Below are 13,897 nucleotides of genomic sequence, written 5' to 3'. Positions count from 1 at the left end.
GCTGCCTAGGCTCTCGGTTGACCTTTAGGGACACAGTACAAAGGAGGCTTGAAAACTGTTAGTTACAGACCCTATTACTGCCTCCAGACTGCGCACAGAATCTATGGCGGTAGGATTGCTGGACTTGGAGCCCCAGAGGGCAAAGTGGAATGGAATTGTAGAAACAATCTTATCTCAAACCTGAAGAAATCTGTCTCCATAGCATCATTCAGGAGAAATCTGGAAGACGTGCCTGTTGTGTAGATGGGGCGTGTGTGCACAGGAGATGGGAGGCAAAGTAGGGAGGGGATGAATGAGGAATGTCGAGGTGTACTGGCCTGAATAGCAGCCCACTCCCCCCCAGAAGGGGAAATATTCATGTCCAACCAGAAGCTCAGAATGGGACCTTATTCGGAAATAAGGTCTTTGTAGATGTAATGAGTTAAGATGGGGTTAAGCTGGATGAGATTGGGCCCTAATCCCGAGACTGGTGTCTTCACAAGATGAGAAGACAGACAGATACTAGGAAGCGAGCCCTATGAAGATGTAGGTAGAAACTGGAGGTGTGCTGCCACAAGCCCGGAAGCATCAAAGATTGCTGGCAACTACCAGATGCTAGAAGAGGTGACAAAGGATTCTTCCGTAGAGACTTCAGAGACAGCATGGCTCTGCTGTCACCTTGGTTTCAGATTTCTACCCTCCAGAACTGTGAGAGAATAAACTTGTGTTAAGTGCTTCTAGGAAACCAATACACAAGGAGAGTAGTAATTTTGTTTCCTCTTGGTTATTATTCTTTTCTGATGCTTATTTCCCCCGTCTGTTAAAGGAAAACCAATATACACTTAATCCCCTTGTCACCGTCTCTTCCTTGCCTCCTATATCCACTGACAGTTTCATCTGAGTTAGAAGAAGAATTAAATAATCTCTTGCAGCAAATGGAAAACAGCACCACCGTCACTTTTGGTTGATGATTCCTTCTCTTTACTAAGTGACAGAGTAGGTAAGACACTGTTTCAGGTGCTCCACGTTCGTCAGCCCAAATCCTCATTACAGATTTGCAAAGTAGGCTGTATTATTACTGTTTCAGAAATGAAATTAAGTCTCAGAGGTCACTTCTTACAAGTGCTATGATCTCTCTGGACAAAGTGTAATGACATACTTGACATCTGGCCAGAGCCTTTCCCAATCATGTGTAAAAAACATTCAAGTATCCCTAAAAACACTTAGCTGTGAATATGATAAAGAAGAAACAATCATGCTCAGTCATTGCTTGATCTCTGGTTTGTTTGCTAGCCCGGACATAACTTTATTAACATGCAGTAAACACGTTAGATGTTCAAGTCAGGTGTTCTCCCTTTCGCCCACAACCCCAAGGCAATTTAACATGATACTCGTATATACCCAAGCTGGCAGCAGACGGAGGCTGTGGCATATAGCCCTTGCTTTGTAGACCACCTGCCCCACTAAAGGCTCTTCTCTGAAATATTTCCAGATGACTGATGCTGCTCAGAGGCTGGTGCCCCAGGCTTCACTGTCTGTGCAATGAGGGCCTGACAACCAACATAGTAGCAATGGCGTGCCTGCCTGCCACTTATGCAGGTTGTTGGTGGGGCTGGACATTTCTTCCATCATGCCTAAGGACTGGAAAACTGCTGTTCAAAAAAGAAGTGGATGAGCATGAAGAAAAATCTGAACCTTCTTGTTAGAGTTTAAAGTAAGAAAACTTCATTTCAAAAGGATATTTTTTTGAGAAGCTTTTTTGTGGGATGTTAATACATTTTTAAAAGCTAAAGTCAGTGGAAGTGTCTAGGAAATATTTCATAGCAGGTTACACAACCAAAGTATTGAAAGATCTGTTGGAACTTGTTGTTTCCCATCTAAGTCAGGTTAACACTAGAAAATCGGTCTGTAATTACAGAATGCACTTCTCCCTTATGCTAGTCTATGACATGATCAATATTTTGTTTTTGTTTATATTTTTTTTGTGTGTGTGTGCGTGAAAGCCCATTGAAGTGTAAAGTCTGACTCTCCTGTTAGACAGTTCCAAACAAAATAGAGCAGTGAGAAGTAGGAAAAAATAAATAATTAGAAAAAGCTGACCCTTCACTTTAGTTCATTAACTTACTCTGCTGACAACTTTTCAAATGCATGTGTGATTGCTTCCTGGGAAGAAGAGCAAGGGTTGGCCATGTGTAGTCTCAAGGATAAAGTAGATTCATCTGCTAGTTGCATATTCCTTTTCAAAGATGAGGACTGGGATTTGTCTCTCTTGGATTGTGTGATATAGTAGGGGACTTCTGTTTTCCCTGCAGAGGAAATTCCTTAGTGTTCCTTCCATAGGCTGCTTCTCCAGTTGGATGGGAAAAACTTAGAGGTCTTTGGACCTCAAACCTGTAGGACTTGATCTTTGTCCTCATCACTCAGAAAAGTAGACTCATATACTAGGAGGAGAAAAACCTTTTTTTCTTTTTTTTTTTCCTGAACTGTGTTCTTGGAAAGAATAAAAGTCTGCCAGGTAGTAATCTATGTTGCTGAAAAATGACCTCTATATTCAAATTACTAGGACATTTATTGTTGCAATTGGAACTTATTTGCTTGGGTTTAAATGTTAACCTATTATTCTGATATTATTCTCAACTTATCAACCAAAATATATTCTTTCATTTAAGAATTATTTATTTAGGATCTCCTGTGCTTTGAGGGAGTGATGCAGGGGCAAGGGAGATGTTGGTTTTTGTCAATACTGAGTGCTTTCTATGAGGTAGGCACTGTCTAGAGTTCATTGCATCCATGAACTCTTTTAATCATCAGAAACTCTATGAAATAGGTCACATTTTTATTATCATTTTCCCAATGCAAAAGCCGAGACATGAAAAGTTGGGAAACTTGCCTCAGGTCAGACATCTAGTAAGTGGCAAAATCATGCCACAAATCCAGGCAAGCTAACCACAATTATATAGTACGTCTGAAATTAGGCAGGATACACATGCGCACACACACATCATTAGTAACAAATAATTAATAGTCACTAACAATACTGGTGCAGTAAAATGACAAATGGGGAGATCATCCTGGGTTGGAGATCATCTAAGAAGACTTCATGATATGACATCAATATTAGATCTAAACAAACCATATCATCCAAACCATCTTGTTGGAGATGTCCATTGGCATATGGGAGGCTCTGAGGAGCCCGCAGAAGAGAAACCTGTATGTTTAAACTGTTGTTCCTCAAATTTGACAAGTTATCAACTTTTGTCTGCTACCTAATCCTCCTCTCCAGCCAGGATTGTATCATCATCAACTCTAGGAAGGGCTTAGGTTAAACAGATGGTCGTTTCTGGCTGGGCTGAAGAGTATTTACTTTATAATCAGAAAAGACAATTCCTTATATTGCCTGGTCTTACTGGTGTATCCTTAGTGCACCAAGAACACTGTCTTCTTTTATAGCCATTTTTACAATATTTTGTAAATTTTTTGAAAATATTTTATCCATATTTTCTAAGGATTGTTTCATGGTCAAGCTGGTCACCTATAGATATAATCGTGCCCAATGTTTATTAATGGTTCTTGTTTTCTTTTGCACAAAAACTGTACAGCCTAGAGAAAGCAAAAGATCTATCCCACTCTCACTTAGTAGATTTGGTTTTTTTTTAATTTTTAAAAGATTTTTATATATTTATTCATGAGAGACACAGGGAGAGAGGCGGAGACACAGGCAGAGGGAGAAGCAGGCTCCCTGTGGGGAGCATGATGTGGGACTCCATCCTAGGACGCCGGGATCACACCCTGAGCCAAAGGCAGATGCTCAACCACTGAGCCACCCAGGCGCCCTGTAGATTTGTTTTATTTTTTTTATTTTTATTTATTTATTTATTTATTTATTTATTTATTTATTTATTTATTTTGTAGATTTGTTTTAAACAATGTAGGAGTTTACATTTGTTGAGGACCACCTCCCCCCCCCCCCCCCCGCCAGAAACCATGCTATGTATTTTATGCATGTTTTCTAATTTTGATGTCACAACCACCCTGGAAGATAGGTGTTAGTCTCATTTTGCATGTGAGGAAATGGAGGCTCAGAGAGATTAAATTATCTGCCTGGGGTTAAGCAGCAAGTGATGATGAGGGATTTGAATCCTGTCTGTCTGACACCAAAGTCCACATTTTTAAAACTCTATGCATTGCTTCCTTAAAAGGGGGAAAATTACTAAAGATTACATCTTGTAGTACTAGAATTTAGCATTTCAGGCAATTGAATCAAAGATACATCGTTGCCTAGATGACCAAGACAAGGCAATAATGCATCTTCAGATCCTATCTGCTGAAATTTAAAATTTTTCTAGTAGTCTCTCTGGTTTAATTGAAAAAAACAATCCCATCATGGGCTTTTTGTAGCTGAAATCTCCTTGTGTAATCATAACTCCACATCCATTACATTCTCATGGAGGCAAGACAGTCTTCTCCCTTCTGTGGCAGGACGTTACTTGAGAAGGGCCTCTGCTTTCTGACTTGCTCGATGACAGACGGTGAGCCCTGGCTGAGAACATGTCTGGTAGTGTGCATGCAGGAGGCACCAACTCATGTCCACGATGGAGCCTGGGAAAGCCCAGCAAACCGTTCAGGGCCTGACATAAGGGAACAGAGCCATCATCAGCCAGAATTAGGGCTTTGGGGGGCAAAGATGCAAGGGAGAGAAATGATTCTTATTTGGATTTTAGGAGCTGGTTCCTTCACAGAAATTTCTGACAGAGCAGCAAACAGAAGATATGCTATTTTCCACTCTAGAGTATAGAAGGCTAAGCAAACGTCACGGATAACTGGGGCAGCGCTTTCTTTGAGCAACGTATTAAAGGGGTAATCTTTTTATCCAACCTTGAAAATACATAAGTACCTAAGTTAACCAATCTGTTTTAAAAATGTAAAAATGAATTTACTTCTTAATATAAACTCACCAGTGTTTTTTTTTTTTTAATTTTTTAAAATTTATTTATGATAATCACACAGAGAGAGAGAGAGAGAGAGAGGCAGAGAGAGAAGCAGGCTCCATGCACCGGGAGCCCGACGTGGGATTCGATCCCAGGTCTCCAGGATCGCACCCTGGACCAAAGGCAGGCGCCAAACCACTACGGCACCCGGGGATCCCCCTCACCAGTGTTTCTTCACTGAATTTCCCCTTAATTTTTCTTCACATTCTTACCCACGTGTGAATGGTTGTTTGCCAAACTTCTTGTCATTGATGAAGAAAGAACTTGCATCTCTTGAAAGCCTACCACATACCACACAGAATGCTTGGTGCTTTTTGTATGCAGTCTCTTTTAATTGCCACAGCAATGCTATAAAAGATATTACTATCTGAAAAAAAAAGTTTTTTTAAAGTAGGCTCCACACCCAGCATGAAGCCCAACATGAAATCAGGGCCTCAGCTGAGACCAAGAGTGGGACACTCAACCGACTGAGCCACACAGGTGCCCCTTCTGGAAATAATAATTTTATAGATATTCAGTAATTTTCCTGAAGTCACAGAAAAATTCAGTGACAGAATCAAGATTGGAACCCAGTTTTGTTTTGAAGGAGAGAAAGAGATTTTCCTTAGTCCCAGGTTCTTCTAGATGAACTAAGAATTAAATTTACATGACACAGATTAGCAGGAGAAAAACCCAGTTTTATTATGTGCACCTGGAGGCCCAATAATGAAATTGAGACCTAAAGAAATGATCAAGGCTGGTAGTTTTATACTGATTAGTATACAATTCTATAAGGAATTGACAGGATGAAGAAAATTTTGGGAGCTTCAATTAGTAAAAAACGCTAAACAGAATTTGGGCTGGGGTAGTAAATTAGAAAAAAGTGAGAAAGGTTGTCTATACAGCCTTCTTGGCTCTAAATTTCCCATCTCTGGTGACAGGGATGTCTTCACCTCCTGAGACAGGATGGGTACTTTTCACATGGAAGAGTTATTTCCTGCATTCAGGGGGACAGAGGAGGGTCTGAGGGTCCTTCTTACACAGGCTGTCACTCAAGTAACTTTTATTTAAAATAATCAATATGGCCAAGTGGTACACCTTGGGGCAGCCTGCCCTTGGCCCCTACAGTCTCCAAAGCTTATTTGCATTCTGTTATGTTATACTCCAGGAGAGAGGCTTTAGCTGTGGTTGAGCCTTTACAGATGTTCTCACAGATTCTCTAAGAAGCATTCACTGGCAGTGCCCGTCTCTGATGCAGTCTGAATGCTCCTGGGGAAATGGAGTCTTTTTATATTCCAAGTGCCTAGTGCACCCTTTGGAACATAGTAGATCCTCAATCAATATTTGTTTAATAGAAATTCAATTGCTCACATAGGCTTGACTTATTTCACAATGTCTCAGCTAGGTTCCCAGGTACATTTAAAAATCACATCTCACTTTCACTTGGAAAACCTCTGGCATCTCAATTTTGATTTTGATTTTATGATATCGAGCATCCACAAATGCAAACATGGCTTTGTATTCAGATGTAGTGAAACATGAAGGAATCTGTAAGATTCTGAATCCAATTTTAATAAATGGGACATGAAGAGACTATGGAGATACAAGGTTATTTCTGGAAAACAAAAGGTGGTGTTTTTTTTTTTTTTTCTCATCTATTTCCAGATGGGTTTAAGGCATTTAGTTGTCTTGCCTGAACTATTCTATTTTTCTTGATGGTTTCCAGTCCTGAAATGCAAGATTATATTTTTCACAGGTAATTATTGAATGCAGTCTGCTTTGTCTTAATAATAATCTAAACCACTCTACCTCATTCTCACTCATATATGAGTTTGACAAATGTGAAACAGAAAAATATCAGGAGTCGGGGGAAGTGTAGAACTGACTGGTGGGAGAAAGTGAGCCCTCTTTCCCTAACTTGGGACTAAATGGCAAGTGTTGCCTTCAGGGACATGGCTATTTCTGTAGCCCCAAGTAGAATGAGTCACATGGAGATCATGTCTGTATCTGTGCATTTTTCCCTAGAAAATTTCTTCTCTTGAGCAGTGGGCTTTTTTTGTTGAATCTGATTGGTTTGCTGGTAACATGTTACCTGGTGAAAATCAGTATATTTTCATACTTTGATGTTTTTAAGAAATTATCTTTATTTTCAATTGTTCATCTAGGCATGCCAATGGATATTTAGGCCACATTTTGAGCAAAACTCACAAGGTGGTTTTTTTTCTCTAAATCTCACATGTGTACACAAAACAACAATTTGTACAACATGTGTACACACAACACAAACAATTTTAAGGGTTTGCTTAAAAGAACAAAGCATAAGAAATACAGTGAGACACAAGCTCATAACCAAATTCAAATCAGTGAGCAGATCTGATTGATTCAACATGAGAAAAGATTACAAAACAAGTCTGTGTTTTGTAGGAAGCACTATCTGAAGACAGTGTTGCTGGACACATTCCAAATGCCTTTGTGGGAAGCCTTATGCAGGTAGAAACAGAGCGGGAGTTTTATTCGGCATAGAGGAGTTATGGGTAGGTCAGGGCTTCATGAACAAGTTTCTGACTATTCACAGATGCTGTTAAAAGAGAAGCAGGCTTTGACGATCAGGCCTGGCAGTGATATATATTCTCTCTCTCTTAATTTGATCTGAACTCTATTTTGCTTACTAAAAATAGCCCTTTGGTTCCTTTCTTCTCAAGTGATGACAGAATTAAACTTGGTAAATCAGCTATCGGTGGTCCACGGACCAGGAGAAGAATATAAAGATAAAATCCATGGATGATCCAATAGCTAGGTCTCAACTAGCAATTGAACTCTTCTTTTGAAAGAGAGCCACTAGCAGGCAAGGGAAAAAAAAAGCTTTCACATTCCGTTCCTCCTCCTCCTCCTCCTTCTTCTTCTTCTTCTTCTTCTTCTTCTTCTTCTTCTTCTTCTTCTTCTTCTTCTTCTTCTTCTTCTTCTTCTTCTTTCTTCTTCTTTTCTTCTTCTTCCCTCTTTCTTCTTCTTCTTCTTCATTTTTGCCAAAAAGCAAGAAACTCAAGAAAACTCCAGATGGTCGAAAGAAGGACAAAAATGCATCTCGTTTATGCATCATGTCTCATTTGACTTCAAATTTTGATTGTACTGGTAGCTGCTTCATAGACTTAACTGTAGGATATTTGGTGGTTTTCTCTGAGAACGTTTCTTCAAGACCTAATTGTAACATAGATTTTTGTCCTAGAAACTTGGAACTACTAAAAATGCCTCCAATCTCATTTATTTAAGTTAAAATATAAATATAATTTAAACAAAGTCCATTTACTAAACCCAAGGTAGAGGCCCCATTTGCTGAAATAGCATCTTCTCTCTTTTCTCCACTGTATCATCCTTGGCAATTGCTTTCCTTCGTTCAATCTCATGAACATTAAACACAGACCACTCAAAAGCTCTCTCTGCATCATCAGACCAAAGTAAGAGAGATTTGGAAGCAGGAATACATTCAACATATTCTCTGTTGGGACCTCATCAAGATGAGAGCTTCAGAGGATTAAAGCAATAAAGAATCATGTGTCAGTTCATAGTTATTACAGAGAAAAAAAAGTTAGTGTTAAGATTTCACAACTTCTCTCTTACCCAGATCAACAATTTCAACTTATCATCCACCCATTTCATAAGGTTTTCAAACTTTCTTTAGTACCATCTGACAATCTTTCCCACTTTAATGAAAATATAACCAACTTTCCAAAATTTCCCTTAAACCCTAACTCTGCAAACCTCAGTCTCTCTACAGAAACTTATTATAAACCAGTCAAGTTTCTAACATTTCATTGGTATATTAGGTGGGAAAAAACCCCCACAAGAGTTGCATGTAGGAAACGAGAGTTAGCTGTTGGTTTGTCACCTTGCAAAGTAGCTTGATAGAGGCAGAAATGATATTATCGTCCTCCCACTACAACATTATTTAAGGTGAGAAGAAAGGGACACGCCAATCTTCACATACCATTGCTTATGCTAGAACTTTTGAGGAAACGGTTGAATGCAGAGTTTAGTCACTAGAGAAGGATGCTGTGGACAAACTGATTTTCTGACCAAGTGTCTGCAGAAAAAATGGCAACCAGATTCCAAGGTGACTCTGTTAGCTAGAACCATAATTAACCACGATGACCTGCCAGAAAGGTGAATTCGGTCAAAAAACTGAAATGTTTTCTCTACTTAAATAGAGTTAACTTCAGCTAAATAATTGAGTAGTTGTTTACATGAAATTAAGGAAAAAGAAAAATCCAGTTAACTATTAACACCAAAGAAGTGCACGCCAACCATAAACCAAAGGTGCTTTGGTACTGTAGCCATAACAGACAAAAGTGTGGTGGGAGAGCAGGGAGTTCCCTGATGGTTAGATGACAGGGTCATAAAAGTTTGTGAGACCTGCTGTGTCTCCTGCAAGGTTGACACATCGCCATGGTCCAAGACAAGAGTCACATAAACACAAGCTTATCAGCTGGCTTGTTAAAATAGAGTGTGCAACAGCACTGTGTTGAAAAGTGACTTCAGGCTTGTTGAAAGGTCTCATTAATCTGAGGAAACGGTGCTTGGTGCCATAGATTAAACACTATGGTCTCAAGTGGAATGCGTGTGAAGTTTCCAGAATATTTCCTCAAAGACTTTATTCAGTTTTGGCTTTCGACTTTAGCTGGAAAGCACAAAGATGGACATGGGAAGGCAGTTCAGAAGGATACCTGTGAGGATTTAAGTCGGGCAGCTCTCAGAAGATGAAAAATGTTTAAAGTTAAGGCCTTTATCTGCAAACAATAGTATATTAATAAACTCTATACCAGATTTACAAACGCATTCTCTTGTATTAAAACTAACAGTATTCTGTTCACAGTGCCATTGTTTATACAGGTAGCAATCCCATAATACTCATGTATTTTGGCATGGGAATCAGTAGCGCTTGGTATTTACAGGAAATGTACATGTGTGCATATAAACATGTCACTGAATCTGAGTTATTGATAAAAGACAGATTGGCTAATGGTGCAAAGGAATGAACCGTACAAGCACCTTCCCCTCGGATCGGATAGGAAACGTGGTTTCTTAAGTTGAGCAGACGCCAAATCTCTGACCCAAAGTGGCAAAAAGTCAGTAACAAAACAATGAACCCCCTGTTCAAGTTTGGGTACATTGAGAAATCTTAATCCAAAGTTTTAGATCCATTGTCTAGTGCATAAAATAGAAAAGTTAAAAAGATTTATTATTATTTTTATAATAATAATTATTATTAAAATAGAAGGTCCTCTCTCTCACGCTCTCGCTTGTGCTCTTGCACTGAAGACCAATCTCCTTGGAGTTCCGATTATGCTGGTGTTTTTGTCATGCAGATCAGCAGTCAGATGGCAAATGCTAAAATGCTCTGGACTTAGCCACTGGTTGCCTGTCACAGTGTGACCCAGGGCCCGAGGGGGACATGGCAGGAGCACCTCTTTCTTACTCCCCGGATCTTCTCCTTGAGGGGCGACCCTGCCCCGAGAATCAGCTCCCACGTTCCTGAATGGAGTTGCTCATTCCGGCAGCTAATGCTGAGGTGACGGATGGCTTCTGTACACTTGGAAAAAGGAGGGGAGGCAGGTAAGTGGAAGGAGGGTGGCATTCCAGAGACCCCCCGGACAAAGCCCAGCAAGTGCCTGGGCTCGTCGGCCAGAACTGCCCCCCCCGGAGCTGCCACCCCCTCAGGAGGCCTCTGCTCCAGGAGGTTCTCTCTCTCTGCGCAGAGCGGGGCAGGCCGGCCAGGACTACGGGGCGTCGCCTATGGTCCCAGTCTGCTCCTCGTTCTCCGGCCCGTGGCCTGCCTGGTCCTCGCCGCCGCCGCCACCACCTCCGCTGCTGCTTCTCTGCTGCTTGGGCAACAGGCTCTTCCACTGGGCTTTGTTGTGTGACAGATGGCGTAGCATGTTCTCAGACAGGGCGCTGTTCCCAGTGAAACGGGCCCACTCCCGGAAAAGTGGCTCCACGATGTAGGTCATGAAACCTAGGACACGCAAGGCCAAGCTCAGCAGCATGAAGGCGGTCAAACCTATGTGGCCCTCCCTCCCAGATCCATTGGGAACCCCACCTTGTGCCCGACCCAGAGATGTGGAGGCAGAAGATGAGGTGGTCCCCACCCACAGTTTAAGAGCACCAGGTATGTGGCCTTGGGTTGTTTCTTAACCCACGGGCCTCAGTTTCCTCATTTGTGAAAAGGAGCTAGGAAGAGTACCAAACTCACAGGGTTGTTAGGACAAGGAAATAACTTCACACAGGTGAAATGCTCAGAAAGTTCCTAGAACATAGCAAACCCTCAATACATGTTATTATTTGCTGAGGGAGAAAGACATGTAAACAGGAAGATAGGAAAGTGTGTTGGAGCTAGGGAGGGGGCTGGAGGAGGGCAGGAAGGGGTGAATGATATGAGGAAGGGGCACAGGGCTGATTTAGACTCATCTGAGGAATGCATATGTCCACCCTATAGGATATTTCTTCAACAGTGTTGATTCACAGTTTTGTCTTACTCTCAGTTACATTAAACAACTAAATGTAGGTAAATAAAAGTTCACTCGTCTTCAATACGGGTTTTTACGGGCATGAAATCCCCACTTAAATGACCAGATAAGATTGGTTGATATTAGATATGTCTGTTCTCTTAATTATTTTAGACTCCTTGTGTTCTAATCATATTTCAGTGTTAGCGTGTTTTCCATATTAAATATGATTTATTTATTTATTTTTAAAGGTTTATTTATTCATGAGAGACACAGAGAGGCAGAGACATAGGCAGAGGGAGAAGCAGGCTCCCCTGATGTGGGACTCGATCTCAGGACCCTGAGATCACAACCTGAGCCAAAGGCAGAGACTCAAACATTGAGCCACCCAGGTGCCTCTAAATATGATTTATTAAAGCCAGGACGACTTTCAATCTAGGCTGGAATTTTTGACATCATCACAAACTTCAACATATTTAGGTTTTATTGAAACATAGGTGTGGAAGAGAAAAGGCAAGTGTTTTTCAGTATAATGAATTTTCCAATAACTGACACTTTATGTTTACAAGGCTGTGGATTATAAGGCTTGATTTGATTATCTTTTTATTGAACGAACAGCAGATACTTGGCCTTTGAGAATGCTACAGAGATGGAAAAAGGATGCAAAATATCATGCAAAATGATATTTCACATTTCTGCATTGACTCATTGTATGTTAAATATGACTTAAGAATTATGAGATCCTTTTAGATCACCCAAACCTGAGGAGGAAAGTTTAAGCCAATGATTAGGTTATATAGGGAGTCAGCAAGTAAGGATTTGAATTTTCTTGTTTGCTATTCCTGAATTTTCTTCACTTCTTTCATAACCTCTATATCTAATTTCTAATATCCTTTACTATAAGAGAGATTTGATATTAAAAAGATAGTTCACAAAATTATACTAATGTTTAAAGTGTGAATGTTGGTCAAGTTTACCTTTAATATAAAAAAGCTACAAATCCAACACTTAAAAATCAACTCATAATCTTCCTGACGTTACTGGGGAATTATTCCTCTGTATATTTCTGCTTATCCGATATAAAGACCTCTTATAATGGATAGGAAAGGCCATTTTGAAGTCTGCATCGACACCAGGAGGTAGTTTTTAAAATGAAAGTGGCTTGTGTGTGATCACATTTGGGAACCTGTTCCATCCGTTCCTGGGGCATTATGCCAAGCTCTCTCTTCTATTCAAGCAACAGACTGCTTAGATTTTGACCTCCTGGAGGGTTAGGAGTGGGGGAAGGGAGACATGGTGGCCTCAGCAAAGAAGGATTGAAGGCAAGCCTCTTTCTTCTCCTCTTTCTACAGATTTCACCAATTAGAGAGTCATTCGATTTAACATCTTCTTTCTAAAATGCAGAATTTGGTGGAGACAGGGAAAGGGATTTTATTTTATTATTTATTTATTTATTTATTTTAGATTTTACTTTTTTATTTGACAGAGAGAGAACACAAGCTGGGGGAGCGGCAGGCAGAGGGAGAGGGAGAAGCAGGCTTCTTGCTGAGCAGAGAGCCCCGTGCAGGACTTGATCCCAGGACTCCTGGATCATGACCTGAGCTGAAGGCAAATGCTCAACCACTGAGCCACCCGGGAAGGGGATTTTAAATCCCACTTCCACTTGGGTTAACATGAATGACTTAAACAGAAGACCAGATCTAAACCTGAGACAGCACTCGGGATATTCTGACTGGGGATGGGACAGGAAATAGAGAGGGGACAGTTTTGGTTCCAGAGAAATCAGGGCAAAGGAAATAGCTGTATCACTTAGGACCCACTGGCAAAAACCTTGGCTGGGAGGGATCCCTGGGTGGCGCAGCGGTTTGGCGCCTGCCTTTGGCCCAGGGTGCAATCCTGGAGACCTGGGATCGAATCCCACGTCGGGCTCCCTGCATGGAGCCTGCTTCTCTCTCTCTCTCTCTCTCTCTGTGACTATCATAAATAAATAAAAATTAAAAAAAAAACAAAAACAAAAAACACCTTGGCCGGGAGGCTGAAGCTGGCAGCTCCCATCAGACTGCATTTATCTATGGATTTTTCCAGGTTAGCCTGATGTACCCCCTCACGCCACACCTCCCCACCTGCCCCTGGGAGGCGGGGGACAGAGACAGAGGACGATTTATGTGTGCAGGTTGTTTTATAATCACCTTCTCTTTCTCTTCATTATTGCTGTGCCGGTGTAGGATCCCTGAGACTTTCCTAGTCACTCGATCCCCACCCCATTGTAAAAACAGGTATCTATGGTAACCGCATTTTCCTGTGCTGAAAACCAGGACATATGATCTGACAAAATAAGTGTGTTCTCATGACAACAACAGGGTAGGGTCTCTAAAATCAGGTTTGTCTTGCAAATCCAGGTTGTGTGCTTAACAACGTGAATGCTTTTCACAAAATGTCTTTAACAGGAGCCTG

The 13,897-nt window shown here is 41.0% G+C and overlaps 1 protein-coding gene across 3 annotated transcripts in view; it reads right to left on the bottom strand.

Annotated features, from left to right (window-relative positions):
• Positions 1-5,623: 5,623 nt before the first annotated feature.
• The window catches only part of PDE7B (phosphodiesterase 7B), a 309,365-nt gene continuing 301,091 nt past the window's right edge, over positions 5,624-13,897 (bottom strand). For all 3 annotated transcript variants that reach the window (XM_025422364.3, XM_025422365.3, XM_025422366.3), the window contains one exon: positions 5,624-10,953. In XM_025422364.3, coding sequence (XP_025278149.1) covers positions 10,718-10,953 — 236 coding nt within the window. In that variant the 3' untranslated portion in view covers positions 5,624-10,717. The remainder of the gene's footprint in view (positions 10,954-13,897) is intronic.

The sequence above is a fragment of the Canis lupus genome, chromosome 1 (assembly GCF_003254725.2).
Source record: "Canis lupus dingo isolate Sandy chromosome 1, ASM325472v2, whole genome shotgun sequence".
NCBI lineage: Eukaryota > Metazoa > Chordata > Mammalia > Carnivora > Canidae > Canis > Canis lupus.
The sequence above is the reverse complement of the archived record's forward strand: the minus strand, read 5'-3'. Positions and strand labels throughout refer to the sequence as shown.